The 24,378-nt window shown below is 36.4% G+C and overlaps 1 protein-coding gene across 9 annotated transcripts in view; it reads left to right on the top strand.

Annotated features, from left to right (window-relative positions):
* The window catches only part of ARK2N (arkadia (RNF111) N-terminal like PKA signaling regulator 2N), a 141,363-nt gene that overhangs the window by 46,386 nt on the left and 70,599 nt on the right, over positions 1 to 24,378 (top strand). For 5 of the 9 annotated variants that reach the window (XM_063644802.1, XM_063644778.1, XM_063644829.1 and 2 more), the window contains exon 3: positions 21,440 to 21,622. The exons of the other annotated variants lie outside the window; for them this stretch is intronic. In XM_063644802.1, coding sequence (XP_063500872.1) covers positions 21,440 to 21,622 — 183 coding nt within the window. The remainder of the gene's footprint in view (positions 1 to 21,439; positions 21,623 to 24,378) is intronic. 9 annotated transcript variants of the gene reach the window in all.

Genomic DNA, 24,378 nt, shown 5'->3' with positions numbered 1-24,378 from the left:
TGTTAATGCATTTTCTTTTAGAGTGTGCAAATAATAATGCAGACCAGCATAGTGCATGATCATACTTTAATTGAGTTTGATATCTGGGCAACAGCTGTTTATGACGATTTTTTAAAGTTAGCAGTTAACTGGCAGGCAGCTTAGTATCGGCACTAGATCATCTCTCCTTGAAGTTTTTGGAAATATATTGATGTTTTAAGAATCCGTTTGGAGGTATCATATCAAAATAATGCTGGCAGTACTTTCATTTGGCAGACTTAGAGATGAGTAAAGAGCATTTTATAGTAAATTTATAATATTTTATAGTGAATTCATGTAAAAGTACTATGTGATGGTTATCTTGAGTATCAAGGCTTTTATCAAGTGATTTTTTTTTTTTTTTTTTTGAGACCGAGTCTTGCTCTGTCACCAGGCTGGAGTGCAGTGGCGCGATCTCTGCTCACTGCAACCTCTGCCTCCCGGGTTGAATCGATTCTCCTGCCTCAGCCTCCCAAGTAGCTGGGACTACAGGCATGCGCCACCATGCCCAGCTAATTTTTTTGTATTTTTAGTAGAGACAGGGTTTCACCATGTTGGCCAGAATGGTCTTGATCTCCTGACCTCATGATCCGCTTGCCTTGGCCTCCCAAAGTTCTGTGATTACAGGCGTGAGCCACCACGCCCGGCCATTATCAAGTGGTTTCTTTATGCGTTATCTTTTTGTGCTTTGATCATTCTCTGCAGTTTTATGATTAGCGCATTACTTTTCATGGGGGGCCAGTTTCTCTGTAAAAGCAGTTTTGAGACTAGCTCTATAAAATCTGTAGTTGGAGGGATTTTTATTTTAATGTAAATAATGGACATTAGCCTTCATTCAGTTTGAAAAAGTTAATTTTCTAAACATGCTAACATACGTGCATTGGTGTACATAGTCAGTGGGGAGAAGTTTTTCCAGTAACTGTTTTTCATAAATATTTAGCAGAGTGGACCTCCATACAGGGTAGCTTTATCTTGTCTTGTCTTTAATGACCTGCTTTGTGGTTAAATGCCTATTCACACCGAAGTTCCAAAAATAATACCCCTCATGGTAGGTAAGAGTCAGCTGTCTTGGTTTGTTTGCATTTGAAAATCTGATATCTTTTGGAGAATGTCATTGTGGCTACTGAGGACAGCTGTTTAAGTTTACTTGAATTCTCAATCCATGCAGCCAGGCTAGACCAGCTCAGCCCCACTTCAAGACAGAATCTCAGCAGCCATTACTCACCATACATATTTATGCAGTGAGCTGCATCATGACAAGCTATCATCTTACCTCATAGTTTTTTCTCTGGTAGAGATAATTAACTTATTATGCTTGATCAGTTAACTCTTGCTTAGAAATTTAAAAAATATTTTTAAGTGACAAATTCTTTGTAGAAAGTTTTAAAAATAGAAATATGTGAAGTAGAAAGTTAAAATCACCCACAATTCTGCTTTTGTTAACATTTGAATATGTTGTCTTCCATGATATATAACAAAATTTGGGTATTGCATATATCGTCCTTTCCCTCTTAATATTGCATTTTGAGCATTTAACCAGAACACTAAATATTCTCCCTAGAACATATGGATTTTGAATAATTTAGCTAATTATAAAAATAACTTCCCTAATGGTCCTTTGGGCTCTTTTAAGTTTTTGCTGTTATGAGTTAAGGGTATGAACACTTAAGGCTCTTGACCACATACTGCCATACTGCGTTTAAAAAATAAGCTGAATGCGATGGCTCACGCCTGTAATCCCAGCACTCTGGGAGGCCAAGTCAGGTGGTTCACTTGAGGCCAGGAGTTCGAGACCAGCCTGGTGAACATGGTGAAACCCCATCGCTACTAGAAATACAAAAGTTAGCTGGGCGTAGCAGCACGTGCCTGTAGTCCCAGCTGCTCCGGAGGCTGGCGTGGGAGGATTGCTTGAGCCCAGGAAGCAGAGGCTGTAGTGAGCCATGACTGAGCCTCTGCACTCCAGCCTGGGTGACAGAGCGAGACTCTGTCTCAAAAAAATCCAAACAAAAACAAAAATAAGTTTATTTCACCCAGGAGCTTCAGTGTTCATGCATTGTATTCTTGCTATTGAATATTAATTTTTTTTGAAAGCTTGCTGATTTGATGGAAGAATGATATCTTGCCAGTGTGGTGTCTCACGCCTGTAATCCCAGCACTTTGGGAGGCTGAGGCAGATGGATTACCTGAGGTCAGGAGTTCGAGACCAGCCTGGCCAACATGGTGAAACCCCCATCTCTACTAAAAATACAAAAAAAAAAAAAAAAAAAAAAATTAGCCGGGCGTGATGGCGCTCGTCTGTAGTCTCAGCTACTCGGGAGGCTGAGGCAGGAGAATCGCTTGAACCTGGGAGGCGGATGTTGCAGTGAGCCGAGGTCACGCCACTGCACTCCAGCCTGGGTGACAGCAAGACTCCATTAAAAAAATTAAAAAAAAAAAAAAAGGGTATTTTGATGTTAATTTGCATTTCTTTGATCACTAGTGAAGTTGAAAAACATTTAGCTATTTGTATTCATTTAGTAAAGTCTGTTCATATTCTTTGCACATTTTTCTTCTGACGTGTTTTTTCTTACTAATTTTTGAGGCTTTTTAACCTTTTGGGGGTTTAATTGCTTGGCAAATTTTAAATATAAGGCACTGAGGAGGATTCATGGTTGAGGATCCCAAACCCACATAGTGAATCCATGAAGCGCAGTAATTGACCGTTTTCCTAGATTGAATATCAAATGATTTCAGTGGCTGAAAGCCTCATGTCCCTATTTTAAGCCTTTTGTAATCTGGTTGTAGTTTGGTAGCTATTTAAGAGGCTCACAAAATACATTGATAACAAAACACTGACACAGAATAATCAGGTAAAAACTGTCTGTTTTCAGATTGGTAAATGCAAATCAGGTGGGTAAAATACATATGGTTTTCAATCTGGCTATGTATTAGAATCAGCTGGGTGGCATTTAAACCGTCTGATGCCCAGACCCCACTTTAGCCCCGTTCAATCATAATCTTTGGGGTCTGACCCCAGGCATCAGCTTTAAAACCGATGACTTTTATATGATCGGCCTTAGGTGATGACACTGAGTAGCCAGGGCTCAGAACCGCTCAGTTAAGCAGTGATATGTTAAGTTTCCTGTATCTGAAAATCACTGTGAAACTGGTAGTCTGGTTCAATTAAGTTCTCTTACTGCTAATGGATATCAGATTCTAAACGGTGGAGTCTGGTTTTTTTGAAATTACATTAGTTATAAATCACAGCACAGTTCTATATTAATTAACAAGCATTAAGTGCCCTCTTTTACTTCATTTAAGCGATTATTTGAAAAGCATGCAATGTCTAAATGTGGTTTTCTATATGCTACAAGGTCTGGATGATATTAATTAAAAAGCTTTGAAGTCTTACCGGTGGGTATCCTTTGGCAATTTCTCATGTTAAAGCACCAAGATACTGTTTTTGGCCTGCTTTTCTTATTTCCTGAAGTGAGTGCCTATATTAACTTTGTAAAAGGAAAAGCAAAAGTCTTTTTCTCAAAATGGGATATATCTTAGTGTTAATAAAAGAGCATGTGTGTGTTCAAGGTGAGAATGTGGTCCCTTTTTTTTTGTCATTGTTTTTTAATAGATTTTGCTTTTAGAGCAGTTTTAAGTTCATAGCAAAATCGAGCAGAGGAGACAGAGAGTTCCCATGTACCCTCTTCTCCCACATAGCCACGGCTTCCCCTACTATCAACATCCTGCACTAGAATGGACATTTGTTACAATGATGAACCTACACTGACACATCATTATCACCCAAAGTCTGTAGTTTACTGTTAGGGTTCACTCTTGGTGTTGTAAGTTCTGTGGGGTTTGATAAATGCATAAGTGGTCCCTGTTTTTAAGGCCTCAAAATGTCTTGCTTATCAGTGATTATTGCTTGTAGGAATCTTTACGAGGCTACAACTTATCTCACTGCCCCCAGCATAAATGTTCTTATACCGTTTTCAGCTTTTAAATACCCATTTTTAGTATTCATTGAGAAATAAGTAATGCCAGAATCTAAAGCAGATCAAAGGAGCCATCCGATTTCCTGTCCTATGCTTAAGTTTGCCCAGCACTTATAATGGGGCTTAAAGGAAGTTAAGCTTTAGATTTCATTTAGTCTTTTTTTCCATAAGCTAAACATACTAACCTTTGGGGAAAGGTATGTCCTTCTTGAGGGAGTTTTTATATAAACAAAACTTTTTTAAAAAGTGAAGACAGCGTAGGGGATGGAGTAATCAGAGGAAAAGGAATAATATGAAATTAGACAGAGGTTGGTGACTGACTTCATGAGGTTTTTGTTTGCTGGATAGAACTGGGCTAAATGTTTGTCTCACAGCCTCTTAGGCATTGAAAATAGGTGGCCTGACTGATTTAAACATTCTTTTTTATCTGGGAGAAACACAGTTATATTTGATAGTGAGACATGGGAAACTTCTCTTCACATCTTCATAAAAGGCCACTATGTGATAAAGCAGACCATGTTTTCACAAATTAGTTTAACAAATGCTCAATAGAGCATTTCATAAGAGCATTATTTATAAGACTCTTGATGTAGGTTGATGGTATAAGGCCAAGATTGGTTGATTCCATCAATCATTCTTTTATTCACCAAGTAGCTGAGCACCTAGTCCATGGCTTTGGGGATACAACAGTGAAAGAAGTCTCTGTTGTCATGGAACTTAATCTTTCATGAGGAGACAATAAATGAATTCATCATATGCTATCAGGTAGGGATATATGATGTGAATAATAATAAAGCAGGATATAAGAGATAAAGATTGATTAGGAATGGCGTAGAAAAGCTATTTTAGTTAGTGTAGTCAAGAATGATCTGAGGAAGTAACATTTTTATTAGGTCCCTTAGAATGAAGAGTTCAATATAGTTAGTTTTAGTAGAGACCCAAACTGTAGGAGACCCAAACCAAAGATGATCTAGCCTAGTTCAAGGATGAAATTATATATGTATGGAACCATATCGTAAACTGGACCACTATGCTACTGGGTATTAATAGTTGTACACATGTTCAGGTGTTTGGAAAGTGCTGGATTATGTGTTAACAGATGCCTTTTGTTTTAAACCACAGGGCACTTCAGCCATTAATGAGTGTGCTCTCCAGAGGAGAAGGATGTGATTTGTAGTAGATCCCAAACTTAACTACGTTTTTTTTGTGTGTGTGTGGCATGCATTTTTAACACTTTACACAGACCAGAGTTTGTAAAAGCTGACCTAGAGGTATTCTGTATCATCTCCTTCATGTGGTTTTCCGTAAGAATTAAAAAAAAAAATTAAAACCGATCTTTTGTGTGGTAAGAATCATCACCTGAGAGTGATTGTATAATGATTGAGTATGGGCCAGCTGACAAAACAACTTTGTAGAATTTTAAAGTGAAAGGAGTTAAAACACTCAAGAATGTAGTGGTTCTCAACTAAGGACGTACATTAAAATCACCTGGGGAGCTTAAACCGAAACAAATCTTAGAAGCCGTGGAGCCACCCTAGGTTTTGGTATTTGTTAAGCCACTCCAGTTCTTATTGTTCAGCAAAGGTTGGAAACTACTATTGAAGATTCAGTCAGTTGTATTCAGTCTGTGTAGTAACAGAGTACGTGCTGCCAGGTAGATATATTAAAGCTATGAAAAATGATAATGTTGGTCATTTTATTTTTTTGGAATTAGTGACTTTGATTAATGAATTTAATCACTGCCTATGAATGCTGGATCTATCAGGCTCTTCTTAGCAATGCTTATGTCATTTTCCTGAGTAAGTGTGTCTTAATAAAAACACAATTTCTGAAGCAATAATGTTTTATGAAATGGCCTCAGTGTCTTTAAAGGTGCCTTCAGTCATGCTGGGGGATCTGAAGGAGCGCCCAGGGAAGTTACAGGATTACTTGACAGGGGTACTGTGTGATAGGAACTGTACAGGCAGTGTCCTAGAAGAGGCCACGAGCTGTTTTTCCAAGATGCAGAGGCAGACAGAGAAGTTCCACATGTGGATGGAAAAGGTAACTCACCTTGACACTTGACGAAGAGAACAAGCAGCTACTGGAACCCAGGGGACCTAAGATGCAACTAGTTGGCCAAAGAATTTTCCCTATCACCCTATCAAGTGCTTACATGGCAGATGCCTGATTTCCAAGTACAGCCCTTTGGTTCTTACATGACTTGTCCAAATATTGACAGTATGTCAGAGTTCCCAAAGATGTATAATCGCAATTTTCTAGTTAACGTTGCTGGAAATGGGAATATTACAGAACAACCTTTGAATCTATCACAAAATTAATTGTATTGACAATCTGCATTTGGATTGTGTAAGAAATAATATGCTTTTGCCCTTGTAAGTTTCTTTTAATGATGTTGCTGTTTTCTTTTGAGACAGAGTCTCGCTTTGTCGCGCAGGCTGGAGTGCAATGGCGCGATCTCGGCCCACTGCAAACTCCGCCTCCTGGGTTCAAGCGATTGTCCTGTCTCAGCCTCCTGAGTATCTGGGATTACAGGAGCCCACCACCACGCCTGGCTAATTTTCTTTGTATTTTTAGTAGAGACAGGGTTTCACTATGTTGGCCAAGCTGGTCTCCAACTCCTGACCTCGTGCTCCGCCCACCTTAGCCTCCCAAAGTGCTGGGATTATAGGTGTGAGCCACCGAGCCCAGCCCTGATGATGTTTTAAAAGCTGCATTAGTAGACAGTTTCTTTTTTAAAAATTAGGTATTCACAACAGAAGGCCCCAGAATTTGGTAAATTTTAGCTTGAGTTTTGTTATGTATGGTAGGAACATAGAACCATATTTATACAATAGTGGGAGCCATCCTCTTCCTTACTTTTTATCAAAAATATAAATAAAACAAAAAAGCTGGAAATTTTAGTGAACCCAAATAGGTAGATGGTTAATTCCTTGAGAATCTCTTAGCACTTATTCTCTGCAGACACTGTTGACTTCTGCTTCTAATTGGGGGACCTCATAGTTAACTGTGAAGATCATAGTTAACTGTGAATGTAGTCATGAACATTTTTATGTCATTATTCCATATGTCATTTAATAATCTAATTTGTTGCTAGTTTTCATGAATTATATTCAATATCACTTGTATACAGGAAGAACACAATATGTTTTTGAGCAAATATTTGCTGTGCGCCTACTATGCAAGATAATGTAGGAAAAGCAGATTAGACTGCAGCTTGATTTCATGCATGAGAAAAATAGTATTTTTCATTGATATGGAGATGGATTTTTATTTTGAGCTTTAATTTAAAGCTCAGTGTCCAAGGCAATAATCTGGTAGGCATCAGCCAGTGGAATTTCTGGTACTCTGATGTAAAGGGTACCTGTAGAGGGTAGAGATAAAATGGTCACTATATCAAGGGTATGTGTTGGGTAGTGTTTTAAATTGCTAGTGACTAAGTTTATTAGTGAATGTACTACCAGTTTAATTTTGTTTTCAATCCTCGAACTAAAAATAAATGGGCCTTAGTTATGTTAAAGAGCTCATAGAGCGTGACAAAAGATAGAAAATACCACAGGATTGAAGGTCTTGCAACATGATAGATGTTTTTATGTGCAGCCTGGGATTGGTAAATGCTGACATTTTATCTTTTAAAGATTTCTAGTAATACTGTGAGACACAGCTAAATTAGGATTACAGTCTTCAATAGGAATATGTAAGTTTGCTGACACTAAGTGGTTTTTTAAAATTGGGTTTTCCACTGGATTTACTTTTTTTTTTTTTTTGAGATGGAGTTTCGCTCTTGTTGCCCAGGCTGGAGTGCAATGGTGCCGTCTTGGCCCACTGCAACCTCTGCCTCCCAGATTCAAGCAATTCTCCTCCCTCAGCCTCCCAAGTAGCTGAGATTGCAGGCGCCCGCCACCATGCCCAGCTAATTTTTGTATTTTAAGTAGAGACGGGGGTTTCACCATGTTGGCCAGGCTGATCTCGAACTCGTGACCTCAGGTGATCCACTCGCCTCCACCTCCCAAAGTGTTGGGATTACAGGCATGAGCCACTGCACCTGGCCTGGATTTATTTTTGAGAGGAAATTAGTCTTTCACATTTATAATAACATCAATATGAAAAAGGTTCATTTTATTTAATGAGGTTGCCACTTTGGAAAAAACCTAATTCTGCATGTGTTTTTTAAGAGGAAGTATAGATGGTATATTTAGAGTCTTATATAAACAATCACGATGTCTCTCAATATTTGTTAGTAACGTTACTCAGAAAAAACGTCACCACTTTGTTTTAATTCAATTCTATATTCACATATTTGTAACTTGTAAATTACCAGTAATAGATTGAACCACATTTTTTCCTTTTCTGGTTTTGAATTGAAAAATTGCTGCTTTGTTTTTTTCTTTTTAGAACTGGTTTTATGAGAATTGGAAGTTAACTTTGGGGATGGCTTATTTCTGTGCTCAGTTTTTGTTTAAGGATATATACATCCTTGTATAAGGATACATATATAAATATATATGTATATTTGTATACATATATGTTTATAAACATATGTATATTTATATACATATATGTATATATAAACATGTATATTTATATACATATATGTATATATAAACATGTATATTTATATACATATATGTATATATAAACATGTATATTTATATACATATATGTATATATAAACATATGTATATTTATATACATATATGTATATATAAACATGTATATTTATATACATATATGTATATATAAACATATGTATATATATACATATATGTATATATAAACATATGTATATTTATATACATATATGTATATATAAACATATGTATATTTATATACATATATGTATATATAAACATGTATATTTATATACATATATGTATATAAACATATGTATATATACATATATGTATATATAAACATGTATATATACATATATGTATATATAAACATATGTATATATACATATATGTATATATAAACATGTATATATACATATATGTATATATAAACATATGTATATATACATATATGTATATATAAACATATGTATATATACATATATGTATATATAAACATATGTACGTATATATACATATATGTATATATAAACATATGTACATATATATGACTAGAGGTCTCTGCATTTTTTTTTTTTTCCATTTTTTGAGATGGAGTTTTGCTCTTGTTGCCCAGGCTGGAATGCAATGGCACGAACCTGACTCACTGCAACCTCCGCCTCCTGGGTTCAAGTGATTCTCCTGCCTCAGCCTCCCAAGTAGTTGGGATTACAGGCATGTGCTACCATGCCTGGCTAAGTTTTGTATTTTTAGTAGAGATGGGGTTTCTCCATGTTGGTCAAGCTGGTCTTGAACTCCCAACCTCAGGCGATCTGCCTGTCTTGGCCTCCCAAAGTGCTGGGATTATAGGCGTGAGCCAGTGTGCCTGGCCGATCTCTTTTTTTTGTGTGTAATGATTTTTAGGTTTTCTGAACTTAATATTTTACCAGTAGAGGTAAGGTTTGAACACCAAGCAACTTACAATAAATAATGTTAGTATGATTTTTCACTATAAAATATATGAGTTTATTATAACTGATGGGTTTCTCTCTGAAATTATAGTGCAACATTGGTTAACTATTTCCTCAAACAGATTTTTTTTAAATTAAGTTTTACATCAACAGGAAGAGCATATTGGTTTTGGATGACTGACTGAATTTTAATGAATCTACAGTCTTTACTTGAAGTTTAGGTGTTTTCAGGGAAGTTCTGTTTTCACCTTCTTCCTGGAATCTCAGATTTTTATTAGACATGGATTTTTAGATGTAAGAAAATATTAATTTAATTTCTTCATGTTAAGGACACTTTGCATGTGTAAACTGCTTCAAGCACTTAACAGGCTTCTTTTTTGTTTTATGATACAATACTTAATATATTAAGCATGCTTTGAAATGCATTTTAAGATAGCAAAGGTTAATCTTTTAAGAATAACATAGACAACTTATTGCTAGTATTGTATTGACTGGATCCATTCTAATTTTTATTGTTATTGGATAATCAGGCAAGAGCTCTAATTTTTTTTTGCCTTTAAGAAAAAAATTTCAGTGGAATGGAATTAACAAACGTAGGTAGCCTTTTTTTTTTTTTTGGGGAGATAGGGTCTGACTCTGTAATCTAGGCTGGAGTGCAGAGGTGCCATCTCGTCTCAGTGTAACCTCTGCCTCCCAGGCTCAAGCAATCCTCCCGCCTCAGCCTCCCAAGTAGGTGGGACTAGCACCTGGCTAATTTTTATATATTTTGTAGAGACGGGGTTCTGCTATGTTGTTCAGGCTGGCCTCAGACTCCTGGGCTTAAGTGATCTGCACACCTTGGCCTCTCAGAGTGCTGAGATTCTGTGGGATTTGCACCTGGCCCAAAACATAGGTATTAATAGTTGATATTCAAGGTAAGAATAACATTTTGAATATTTGAAAAGGTGTTGAACACTAATAATTTTGGAAAGCCTTTTCTACAGAATTTTGAGGAAAGAAAGAAAAAGAAGTTTTGGCAGAAAGATAAGGAACGACATAATACACTGATTAAATTCTTAGAACCTATACCAAAATATTAAAAATTTTTCCTAAAGTAAAATTTGACATTCTGTGGTTTGGAGAGTTTAACTTTAGGAATAATTTATAACAGAAACATATATATGAAAAATTTTTATCTTGCTTTTCAGTTTTTACAGAGTGCTTTGAAGGTAATACATTGCTGTCTTAAGGAGTGTTGTTTTGGAAAAAAAAAAAAATAGGTTTTGCTTTAAAATGGTTACACCTTTTCCAGGTAGTGCAATTAAAAAATTCCCCTTTCAACATACTTTGTTTTTATATTACAGACATTTAAAGAAGTGTCAATATGGGAAGTACTTGTTGTTTTTTGAGATTGGGTCTCGCTTTGTCGCCCATGCTGGAGTGCAGTGGCGTGATCTCAGCTCACTGCAAGCCCCGCCTCCCGTATTCACGCCATTCTCCTGCCTCAGCCTCCCGAGTAGCTGGGACTACCAGTGGCTGCCATCACGCCCGGCTAATTTTTTGTATTTTTAGTAGAGACAGGGTTTCACTGTAGCCAGGATGGTCTCGATCTCCTGACGTCGTGATCCGCCTGCCTCGGCCTCCCAAAGTGCTGGTGTTGTTGTTTTAATTTTTTTGAGACGGGGTCTCGCTCTATTGACCAGGCTGGAGTGCAGTGGCACGATCATGGCTCACTGCAGCCTCAACCTCCCAGGCTCCCTAGTAGCTGGGACCACAAGTGTGTGCTACCATGTCTGGCTAATTTTCTTATTTTTTGCAAAGGTGGGGTCTTGCTATGTTGCCCAGGCTGGTCTTAAACTCCTAAGCTCAAGGGATCCCCCAGCCTCGGCCTCCCAAAGTGCTGGGATTACAGGTACGAGCCACCACGCCTCACCTTGTGAAGTAGTGTTTTTTGTTTGTTTGTTTGTTTTTTTGAGACAGAGTCTCGCTTTGTCGCCCAGGCTGTAGTGCAATGGCATGATCTTGGCTCACTGCAACCTCCACTTCCTGGGTTCAAGCGATTCTCCTGCCTCAGCCTACTGAGTAGCTGGGATTACAGGTGCCCACCACTGGCCCGGCTAATTTTTGTATTTTTAGTAGGGATGGGGTTTCACCGTATTGGCCAGGCTGGTTTCAAACTCCTGACCTCAGATGATCTGCCTGCCTCAGCCTCCCAAAGTGCTGGGATTACAGGCATGAGGCACTGCGCCTGGCCGGTGAAGTAGTTTTAATATGTATATTTTTTACATGACTAGTGTAGGTTATTGCATTCTCTTTCCCCGAGGCAGTCTGTATTCTGAAGATTACATGTATAGTACTAATAATAGTAGTAAGTGGGAATTACTTTTGGATTATGTGACGGCATTTTTATGTAGCTATTGTTTAAGTCCCTAGTGGTCCTCCCTTCGTTTCCTCTGAATTCCCTTAATTTTCCTAGAATTTTAAGGTTAAGGACCGTGTCCTGTTTGTGTTTATTTCTATTCTATGAAGGGTTAATGCTGGAAAGAAATCTCTTTCAGCCTACAACACTAATCCAGAAATGGTTGAAATGCTTTTTTATTTAAGAATAAAATCCCATATCTGGACTATTGCATCTCTCTAATATGTGCATATGGAATTTTCCCTTTGTCTAATCTATCAGATAATTTTTTTTCTCTGGTTTTCATGGGAGAGAATCAAAAGGATTAAGCTGCAGACTTTTAAAAAAGTTACTTCTAAAAAATCGCTGAATGTTATAAAAAAAAATAACTTGAGAAATGTTAGGAAACAAATTATAGTTTTAACTACCCCAGTTATAATTTTATTACTGGTTGTTACATGTTGATACTTCCTTTTAGTATCTCTCTTTAGTTGGCATTTAAGAGGCCATTATCCTCTCACTAAAGGTAAATGTGTTTTTTGATAATCTAGCTACAGCCTGCTTTCTGCCTAGTTTGTGCTAGCTCAGTCCTAGGACATTAGATACCTAATCATCTTAAGAGAATTTAACCAGCAGATTAGAGTGATCTGGTTATTTGAGCCACTTATTAGACAATAATAACTCTCGTAATCTTATTGATCTGTACTTTTTGTACATTGTTAAAATTGAGCATAATTTTTAAAGCCCACATAAAATATTAATTTAGAGCTCAACAAGGTCAAGTTGAAATCTTAAGGCTTAATATTTTACATGAAGTTTTACTTTTTTAAAAATTAGGAGTAGCATACAGATTATTTGGAGGGCTCCAAGGGAAAGTGTTATCTGTTTTTTGTTTGTTTGGATTTTTACTAAGAGAAATGAGCCTAGTTTCAGGAATGTGTGTATGCATGTGTGTACCCATCTTCAGAATTCTGAAGTAACTGAATTTCATTAATGTTAGACTTGACAAGTGGCTGGAGGCAGATAACTGTACAGTTGCTACAGTGACTTCTAATGGATTCAGGTTATTAATATAATACCTGTTTATTGCTTCCTAAAGGTATGTAAGAAAATAAAAGTTGCCTACATATAAACCTAGTTATGGTAATTAAGCTTGAGAAAAAATATCTTTTTAAAAAAGATTAAAGGTTTGGGGCTTTTTTTTTTTTTTTTAAATCTCACTAGCAGACCGAATAAAAGAATATACGGTAACTAATTTATTTTGAGTATTGCTTTTGTCATTCCCTGCTCTTACTAAGATTTAACAGCAAGAGTCTCTGGGTCTAGGTATATCTCATTTTACATAAGATTTTTCTTTCTTTCTTTCTTTTTTTTTGTTTTTTTTGGGACAGAGTTTTGCTCTTGTTGCCCAAGCTGGAGTGCAATGGCATGATCTCGGCTTACTGCAACCTCCACCTCCCAGGTTCAAGTGATTCTCCTGCCTCAGCTACCCGAGTAGCTGGGATTACAGGCGCCTGCCACCATGCCCGGCTAATTTTCTGTATTTTTAGTAGAGATAGGGTTTCACCATGTTGGCCAGGCTGGTCTCGAACTCCTGACCTCAGGTGGTCCATCTGCCTCGGCCCCCCAAAGTGCTGCCACATTGCTCAGTCTGATTTATTTCTTAAAAGTTGTATGCAGAATGATTTAAAGTGTATTAAGTCTGCTTGTTAATGAAGGAAACAATATAGTGAATTCTTTTTTAAGTAAAGTACCTTAAATTGATATTATTGGTAATTTTTATTTTTAACATATAGCTGACTTTGCCTAAAGGTATACAGTTACATGAATGTTATAAGAAAGATGGCAAACAGGCTTTGTGTTATCATTTGTTTAAAATAGCAAATTATGGGCAAGTTATCTTACAAAAAGGTAGCCTTTTAAATTAATTATACCTTTTATGTTTTATTTAGCTTATATTGATTTTCGTCTCTCCTTTTAAAAAATTATTTAAATAGTACAGTGAGGGTGCAATGAAAAAGATTTCATGGAGTGCCGCATGTCAGAAAATACAGTGTCAAAACAATTTCAGTAAATTTTTTTTTCAAAATCCTCTTCAAAAATAACATGCCCTTAATCCTAGTACAGATAAAAAACATACCATTTTAATTTGTTTAGAAGTTACGAGATTGTGAATTGTAAGTAACAGGGAATAACTTCCAAGTTTCTATACTCATTTTTTCCCCCGGTTTCTATTTTTATTTCCTCTGAAGTTTAGGAAAGTTAGTGGAAGTCGCAACCAAATTGTTAGTTTGCTAGTATTGAGTAGATATTCTCATGTTATATTAAATTACCACAGTGTAAAATAGAAGATGTCATAAAAAGTGAAGGAATAATCCACAAAGAAGTGTATTCTTTGGCAATTAAGTCTTATTCATAATATAACTTTAAGATTTGGGAAGAATGTTATGAAATTACTGTTTTTATTTTATTGCATTTTCTTAATATCCTTTACCTCACTGTGCATTTGACATGTAACCTAGATGAATAAAAATTTTGAAAAAGAAATGTTTCCTGTTACTCTGTTGAGGATGGGGTTATGTGGTTCCCTACCAGTTAATTCACGTTAGGTGTTCCTGAATCAAGAAACTTGCTTTTCTGTAATGAAATAAATGGTATTAGTTTCTAGTTAATATAACAATAGATTTTGCATATTTGGGGGATTATTTTTAGTTTTTTTGGTAATTGAAAAAAGAATACCACTGTGAACATAAAAAGTCAAGATTCTTTTTCTTTAAACTATATGTCCTACTAAACTGTCCTATTAAAAATTGATGAATATTTGGAAAAATAACAAAATTTAGACTGATTCAAGGAGAAATCAAAAGGCTAGAATGTGGAATGGGTGACTCTTTAGCAGGGTACATAGACATAGGGATGTGGTTAATATATCTAAATTTTGTGCTCTTTCTTGCTGTATGTAGTACAGATATTTTAGTTTTTTTATCTGTGGATCTAAATCCTCAAAGCAGTAGGTCATGGATTTGTCCCTGAAATAGATAAATTGAAAGATGGTGACCTCTTCAGGTGCCTCATTTCTGTATTTATAGCATCTCTTAAATATCCAGATGAACTACCTGAGTTATCTTTCGAATAACCCCACTTGAATCAGAGGCTTCATAACTTTATAGTTAGTGGTGACACATTAAATTGTTTTTTCTTTTGATTAGCTTTTCCATTACTCTGATAATCTTGGATCTTTGCTTTTACCTCTTTTGATCTTTTCAAAATGGTAAACCCTTCATGAATAGCTTTCCTGGGTGGACAAAATGATGTAACGTTTACCAGTATAAGGACAAATGTAATCCTTAAAATCTTATTTTCATCTTGGAAACTTTATAATAAAAAGTTTAAATTTCTAATAATTGAGTATAATGGAAAAAGTACAAAATACATTCATTTGGTTTTATTTTAAAAATGACTTAACTCCGAAACAAAGTTTCAGTGCATATTGCTGCATTTCATTTCCATGTAGCCCTATCTTAGACATTTTTCCTTTTACTGAAATAATTTTCTGATGTTATTCTGAAGAAAATAACACACATGTAGTTTTTGGTATTTAAGGCTTTTTTCTGGAAATGGCCCTTTATAGATTTTTATCTTTTGTTGATGAAATTCTTTTCTAAGAGATGTTTTGAAAATGACTGCTTTCTTTTCAAATTATTCTGCATGTATTTTCTATTTTCTTGATTGATATTTTTACACTTGATCTTAGTCAAAAGGTCGAGAAGCGATGATTGGTATTTTTATTACTATTTTTTCTCTTTCTTTTTTGAGGTGGAGTCTTGCTCTGTTGCTCAGGCTGGAGTGCAGTGGTGCGATCTTGGCTTACTGCAACCTCTGCCTCCCAGGTTCAAGTGATTCTCCTGCCTCAGCCTCCTGAGTAGCTGGGACTACAGCCGTATGCCACTCTGCTGGGCTAATTTCTGTATTTTTAGTAGAGACGGGGGGTTTCACTATGTTGCCCAGGCTGGTCTCGAACTCCAGACCTCAAGTGATCCACCCACCTCGGCCTCCCAAAGTGCTGGATTACAGGCGTGAGCCACTGTGCCCGGCCTCATTTGTAAATATACATTTTCATCTTGGTAAATTTTCTGATGTGTAATAAAACTGCTTTTTTTTTTTTCTTGAGTAGGTTCTATTAAAATGCAAATTTCCTTCTGTAGCTCTTGAGGTTTGCCTCTTTCCCTCAGTCCCTCATGCCCACACCTTATTCCCCCTATTTAGATTCCTTGGCTAGATAAGGTGTAAGATTTTTTTGCTTTTCACTATCTGGATTGAGGCTAAGTATGATGTTTACTGCTTCCTTCTTTCTCTTGGTGTTGTGTGGATAACAGAACCAGGCCTAGGCCATCAAAGGGCCCGTGATAGGGTCTTGACAGCAACAAGACTGATTTTTTTTCTTCTCTTAGTGAGGAGATTGGCGAGATTGGGTATGGCAAAGAGGAGGAAGGGAATTTCCTCTAGGCTTTATTGTATATTACTATGGCTGTATAGACATTGAAATGGGGGTCAAAGGAGCCAACCATGTATTTGTCCGTTGCCCCACCTTTCCTTGTGCCTTAGACTTAGCAATAGAAAGGGGGGGAATGATAGTCCCATGTGTCTCTGGGTTACAAGAATTATTCCTGTTTCCTAGATTTAGTTAGAGTTCATAATGAGAGAGTGACAACACTTGTGTTAGTGGAGGTGCTCTTGTAGGCAAGATGATGCTAAATATAGATTAATCCAGAGCAATTTCCATTTGGCTTTGAAACATTTTTCTATGAATACATGCAATCTGACATTTCACTTCAAACAAAAATACGAAAGTCACATTTGTGATGACCTTATTCAACTATGAATCCTAGCCAAAGCATTTACTTACCGAGTTGGGTTCGTCTATGACCAACATAAGGCACTGGCCTAGGCACTGATGTTCCTCAGAGCTTCTTGCATGCCAGTGGTGTACAGCAGAGTATACATGCAAAAGTAAGCAAACAAACAACAAAATAGGGCAGGTGCTAAGTATAATGGAAAGGTAGGGCAGTGGGCCAATATTTAAATTGCTTTTGTGTTCTTTGTTAACGTCTTCTTTAACCCTCACCATAACTCTGTGAAGACACTGAGGAGTGAAATAGCTTACCAGGGTCATGTAGCTAAGAGAGAGTAGGCAGGGCTTTAACTTGTGTCTGCTGCCAAAAATCTGTACTTCCTATGCTGCTCCCAATCTCATCCTGTATATTCCTTCCTTCAACAATGAGAACAATTATAGCCTATTGTGGTTTCACCTAATTAGGACTCAAATTTTCATCTGTAAAATGAGAGTAGTGTATGTTTAGTTTTAAAATCCTGATTGTCAAACCTGGAAAGGGGAATTTGTCATGGGATAAACATAGTAAAGGAAAAGTTAGGTTTTGATTTGTTTTTGTGATTTAAATTTTCTAATGAGATTTAGAACATACTTGAAAAGGAAACTAATTCGTAAATTAAACATTTGATGGCAACAACGCAGAAGGCTTAAGATCATAAGAGGGTAGACCTCACTGTATCAGGAATATGTGACAACACAGAGACATCTATATTTTGGTATTTGAAAAGTTAGAACCCATTTATTATAGGATAGAAGCTTAGTGAGACAGTACAAACCCATTTCTAGCATAAAATGGATGACTTGATGTTTTTAAATAAAAAGTTGGTAGATTTTTTTAAAATTCTAAAATTTTATTTTATCATTATTATTTTTTAATAATAGAAATGGGGTTTTGCTGTGTTGCCCAGGCTAGTCTTGAACTCCTGGGCTCAAGCAGTCCTCCTGCCTTGTCCTCCCAAAGTGCTGGGATTATAGGCATGAGGCACTGTACCCAGCCATTGGTGGGTTTTTGACCTTTAACTTTTCTTGTGTTGTAACAGCAAACATTTCAAAAGAATTTGATCAGGAGGAGAAATAGGTCCTGAGTTAACCACAGATTGAATGGTTATCATTTAACACAGATGTGTTAATTTACCTCTATAGAAAGATGCTTTTAATGATTATAGAAAAACCAATAAGTTCAATATTAGAAATTTATGTTTTAAGATTGTGACGGACATCAGAGCTGGCAGATGGGAGAATGTGCAGCTTGGATAACTTAAATGTTGTAAGCATGGAATGTGCCTATGTTAATGACTGAATCAAATTGGAAATGTTTTCATGTATAACTTTAGTTGAAGTGATTACTTTGATGTTTTTGAAAATCGAAACAGTCTCTTTGTAGCAATGCAGTTGTTTTAGTAGCATAGAGGAATAATCATGTGAGAGCAAGGGCAGTATCCCCATGTTTATTCTATCCTATAATGAACTGATAGAGTCAAATAGCAGCTTCTGTTTTTTTTTTTGTTTTTTTTTTGCTTTTTTTTTTGAGATGGAATCTTGCTCTGTTGGCCACGCTGGAGGAGTACAATGGTGTGATCTCAGCTCACTGCAACCTCCGCATCCTGGGTTCAAGTGATTCTCCTGCCTCAGCCTCCCAAGTAGCTGGGATTACAGGCACGCACCACCACACCCGGCTAATTTTTGTACTTTTAGTAGAGACGGGGTTTCACCATGTTGGCCAGGCTGGTCTCAAACTCCTGACCTCAAGTGATTCACCTGCATCAGCCTCCCAAAGTGCTGAGGTTACAGGTGTGAGCCACCATGCTCGGTCAGCTTCTGTTAATAATGTGCTGAATTTTCCTAGCTCCTCCCCAGTGATTTTTTTTTCCCTTCAAGAGATATTTCTTTTAAAAAGCAGATAAAATAACTGCAGAATCTTACCTGTCATTTACTTCTGTATAGCAAGAATCACATTTTACAAGAATGTCACAAATTGTTACCATAAGTTAGCTAGGATTTGTACAGTAGCTCAGAGTACAAATCCTGAGGCCAAGTGCTTTTTTTTTTTTTTTTTTTTTGAGACAGAGCCTCGCTTTGTTGCCCAGGCTGGAGTTCAGTGGCATGATCTCGGCTCGCTGCAACCTCTGCCTCTCAGGTTCAAGCGATTCTCATGCCTCAACCTCCCGAGTAGCTGGGATTACAGGTGTGCGCCACCACACTCAGCTAATTTTTTGTATTTTTAGTAGAAATGGGGTTTCACTACGATGGCCAGGCTGGTCTCAAACTCCTGATCTCAAGTGATCCACCTGCCTTGGCCTCTTAAGTACTTGGATTACAGGCGTGAGCCACCACACCTGGCCCCAAGTGCTTTAAACAAATCTTATTTAATTTTGGTTTCCTAATGATAGTGTAAAATGACCTTGGAACACAAGATCCTTAATTGTGGCTTCTTGTTGGAAGACAAAGTTGGAAAGACAACCATTTCATTATTTTATTGAAGTTTATATAGTATTGACTTGTCATTGTTTGAATATATTGGAAATGAAAAATGACAGTGATCGTAATTTATTTTCAATTTTAAGTGTAATATATGAAAATATTGCTCTCTGTTTATGATGAATACTAAATTTAAGCTAAGTTATAAGGTGTGCTGTTTGGAAATATGGAAGATACAAGAATGAAGCCAGATAACAAGTTTATGCTTGTATTTCCTACTGATGAAGACTTTCAGACGAGTTATTTTCATGGGTAGGTGATGTCACTCTGCATGTATACACTTATACTTTTTTGCATGATTATACATGTAGGAGTGGTACAATTTTGACTTGACTATTGACCTGTTGCCTCAATTTGGGGGTAGGGGTGGAGAATATGAGGGCAAGAGGCTCTGAATGGTATTAGTCATATAAATTTTAAAATAACTCACTAAAATAACTTACTACAAACACCTAAAAAAAAGCCCTTAAAAAATAGAACATATGGTCAAATAGTCAATATTGTACTTGGCCCTTATATCTTCTGCATCCAAGTATTTGGACATCACACAGTATCTTGATTCCATAATAATCATTTTGAACTCTGACGAGAACACCATAGAATGTTGCAGCTTTCTTTTCTTTTTTTAGAAAAGAAAAACCTCAAACACGAATCAGTTTCTTGCTATTTAAACTAAAATCAATTACCAACTGATACCAAGGCCACACTGTTGGATTTTATGGTCATTGAACTTGATTTACCCCTTAAGGGGATCTGGAAATATTTTTAAGTAGTCAACTAAAGTTGTCATGATCGTCAGAATTTCATATTGTGACATGTCTGTTCTTTATACAGTGACACCTAACAACTCATTTGCTTTTATGTTTGGTCATTTTTTATTTAAAAAATATTACTACATAAACCTGTGGTTTGGTAGTTTAGTTTTAAGGGATCACTACCCAAAGTATGTTTTTGCTCAGTGACAATTGACACAATGGATATTTGTATTAAAATAGTAATACTTCATTGTGTTACATTTTTATGATTCATTGGCACATATGCATTCCTTCATAGTCAAGAGTTTCATAAAATAGGTGTGTTTAATATTCATTTGTTGGATGATATCTTAAAAACCTTAATGGAAATAATTTGCTTGCGCTTCATAAATAGTCTTTGGGGGAGAAAACAGCATTCCTTTATTTCTGCTTTATATTAAAATAGGGGTAGTAGAGGGATTTCTTACTTGAAGGAAAACTTGATTTGCTTTTTGCTGTTAATGTTTTTCTTAAAAAAGGGGTAGAATTAGCATTTTAAAGCATGTATCTATTCTACAAGCATGAATATTGACTTATTTTAGCATGAATTGCTGCAATGTAATTAATTTACTTTGAAACTCAGCTGCCTTTTTCAGCCAGTTAGGGGGATTTGAGGGTGGAAGGGTCCTCTTCCAGTAAGAACTTTAATATTTTCTTGTAAAATCACCCATAAGATTGCATATTGTTTAGTTGGAGTATGAGCTGGTTGTCTTTCTTAGGGAAAAGGAAATAGAAATATCCCTCATAAGATATCCAAAGCAAAATCCTGAAAATGGATTTTGTTCTATTGTCTTTTTATAGAATGTCATAAAGTGTATAACATCCCTGTTTTTATAAAAGGACTTTACTGGAAATAGATATGTTAGTCAAACAGAGCTCTAGTGTTAACCTTATTTCTTTAGGACATAGGAAAATATATTTGATTTTCTTTTCTGAATCTATTAGAGACTTTTTATATTACCTAGTAAGAGAAAGAACTAGATTCATTCTTCTAAAAAATATAAATTGGGTTTTAATAATTTGCATCAGTTTTTTCCTTTAAGAAATCAGTTCCACTTTCTCTGTGGAGTCATCCTTTTTTTCTTAATCTTGCTCTTTAAAAGTATGGCAGGAATTCAGTGTAACATTGTTGAGTATAGTCTTGTCTTCTGTTCTTCATAGTAGCACTCCTTTTCCTCCTTCCAAAATGTGTCCATCATCTTTGTAAGCTTGAATTATCTTTTTCACTTTCACATTTTGTGCAAAATATTAGATCTGTAAAGTGCAGCTTTTCTGATCAGGTAGAATAATGAAGGCAACTGACATTAGAGGGCTCTTACTAGTTTCAGAAGTATTTTTCACCCCACACGTTAGATACAAGTATACATTTTCTTTCCTCCCTAGATGGACCTCCAGTTGTAGCTCATTATGATATGTCTGACACCAACTCTGACCCAGAAGTGGTAAATGTGGACAATTTATTGGCGGCTGCAGTAGTTCAAGAGCACAATAATTCTGTAGGCGGCCAGGACACAGGAGCTACCTGGAGGACCAGCGGGCTTCTAGAGGAGCTGAATGCAGAGGCAGGTTGGTCTTCCCCATTCCCCTTCTCTAATGGTATAATATGCATGTGTCCTAGAGCTGTTTCCTTGTAGTGGACCCTGATGAGGAGAACAGGTCATACCAGAGACATCTGGCATTGAATAATTGGTTGTGACTATCCAGGCTGTCATTTATACCTGAAACAATTTGGATAGCTTGTCATTCATCTTTCCTACTCAGAAGGAAGTACAAATAAGAGCATTTAAGACATTAATTGTAGGTATTGGTAGGTTTCAGTAGGCATATTTCTTGGATTAAAAATGCCCAATATTTGCAAAAATGACCCAGATACGCTCATATTCTTTGGCCAGTTCTCTCACTTTAATTCTGGATAGTGACCTTGCAGCTTGGATAGGGAATCATTGAATCTCTCCCTGTGGGGCTGGCTGTTCATACACAGCGCTGCCGCTGTTTCTTGTGCTTCTTGCTGTGGAGTGACCCTGTTAATTCCTCGTCAGTAAGTTCTCATTTGTCTTTTCTAACCCCTTTCTTTTAGTTTCTGTCTCTGTTAGCTCAGGAAAAAAAATCTCTGTCCTTGTCTTACATTTTTTTAGTTTTGTGATTATTCTTTAAAGTGGTATTTATCCACTAAAATATCCACTGCTATTACCTTTGAAAAACTTTCACAATACCTGCAAGTCTTCTTCAGTATTTTCTTCAAAACTTTCTTTCAGCATTCTAATTTAAACCTTTGTTGTTGTTGTGAAAGTACTAGCACTGAACATTGAAGAAGAGAAGGGGATTGAGAGACTGCTTATGTAGCGTATAATTTCTTTAGTGTTGCTGAAATATTATAGTTTTCTAGTTAATTTATAAATGCATTGGTTTTATGAGTTAATCTAATAGTTTAATCACTACCTAAAATTATTTTTATGAAAAATGAGTTTTACAAAAAAAATGAGTTATAGTTTAGAAGTTTTTATATTGAGACAGAACTCCATTGATTGTTGTTGTCTTAAATTATTCCTTTCATAATCTTTGATTGGAATTACAGAAAAATCACTTGTTTGTTGACCTGATTGATTTACTGTAGCTAATTTTGGAACTGAACCTGGATTTAGTTTTGATTTTTTTTTTTTTTTTTGACTGGTAACTGCTGCCTGTTTGTCCTTGGACCAGTTGTTTCTCCTCTGGACTTCAGTTTTTATATGTATAAATACTTGTTTTGCCCAACAAGTGTCTTTTAAGGATTTATTAATATGTATTAATACAAATACTTTGAAAAGAAGTAATAACGCTTCTGGCTGGCTCATGCCTGTAATCCCAGCACTTTGGGAGGCTGAGGTGGGAGGATCACTTGAGGTCAGGAGTTCAAGACCAGCCTGACCAACACGGTGAAACTCTGTCTCTACTAACAATACAAAAATTAGCTAGGCGTGATGGGTGTGGTGGTGGGCGCAGTGGTGGGCATGGTGGTGGGCACCTGTAATCTCAGCTGTGGAATTGCTTGAACCTGGGAGGCAGAGGTTGCAGTGAGCTAAGATTGTGCCATTGCACTCCAGCCTGGGTGATAAAACTAGACTGGATCCCCTCAAAAAATAAAAAAGAAGTAATAATGCTTTATATCAGTGGAAAGTAGTTTGGCCACATTTTGTACAATATGTGTTTCTAAGTTATGTAATTTATTTATTTATTTTTGAGATGGAGTTTCGCTCTTGTTGCCCAAGCCAGAGTGCAATGGCGCGATCTCAGCTCACTGCAACCTCCGCCTCCTGGGTTCAAGCGATTCTCCCGCCTCAGGCTCCTGAGTAGCTGAGATTACAGGCGTGCACCACCACGCCTGGCTAATTTTTTGTGGAAATGGGGTTTTACCATGTTAGCCAGGCTGCTCTCGAACTCCTGACCTCAGATGATCTGCCTGCCTTGGCCTCCCAAAGTGCTGGGATTACAGGCGTGAACCACCGCACCCAGCCTTGTAATTTGTATATAGATGGTTTATCTTTGTTTTTCATCCTTTGACAATTAAGTCATCCATTCCACTTGTTTTATTTCCCTGTTTTCTTAGTCTTGCCATTAAATATAGACCATTTTATAGTAAAGTTTTGGGATAAAAAAATGAATGATTACCAACGTTTTGCTCTTCATATGCAGAATTCTTAGTATTAGGTTGAACCATATGGAATTGTTAATATTTGACTTTTTGACCTACAACAGATCCAGCCATTTCATATGACTTAACCGAATAGTGCAAAGTTTGCAGTTTTAAAACATCATTAAAGTTTAGCTTTTGGGATGGCATTCACATTTTCAGATTCAAGTAATTGTTAGACTGATTATTTAAAAATCACTCTTAGGAAACTACCACCATTCTTTTTAAGAAGTAAAACATGGTAAAAGTATGTGAGGAGGAAAACAACTGTGGCTTCAGATGTTTTCCTTCCCTTTGCCCTTCCCACGCCAAAGCTATCCTAAAATGGATATTTAATGTGTGGTATTCCTGTGTATTTCTTTATATATTTGTACCACATTTGTTATGTATCTAAATAAGCATGTTTTTAAAACTAATTGGTATCACATTGAAGATCATTTGAAATGTGCTTTTTTAGTTAAACATTTTATGAGTTTTGTTGTTATTATGTGTGGCTCTAGTTCATTCATTTTCCACTGCTATTTAGTATTCCACTATATGAATATATCACAATTTACCCATTCTCTTGTTGGATATTTAGGGTGCTATTTTAAGTGATACTGCTCTTAACATTTCTTTATGTGTTTTTTGGTGTAGGTGTATGATAATTTCT

The sequence above is a fragment of the Symphalangus syndactylus genome, chromosome 1, assembly GCF_028878055.3.
Source record: "Symphalangus syndactylus isolate Jambi chromosome 1, NHGRI_mSymSyn1-v2.1_pri, whole genome shotgun sequence".
Lineage (NCBI taxonomy): Eukaryota > Metazoa > Chordata > Mammalia > Primates > Hylobatidae > Symphalangus > Symphalangus syndactylus.
This window is presented reverse-complemented; position numbering and strand designations above follow the sequence as displayed.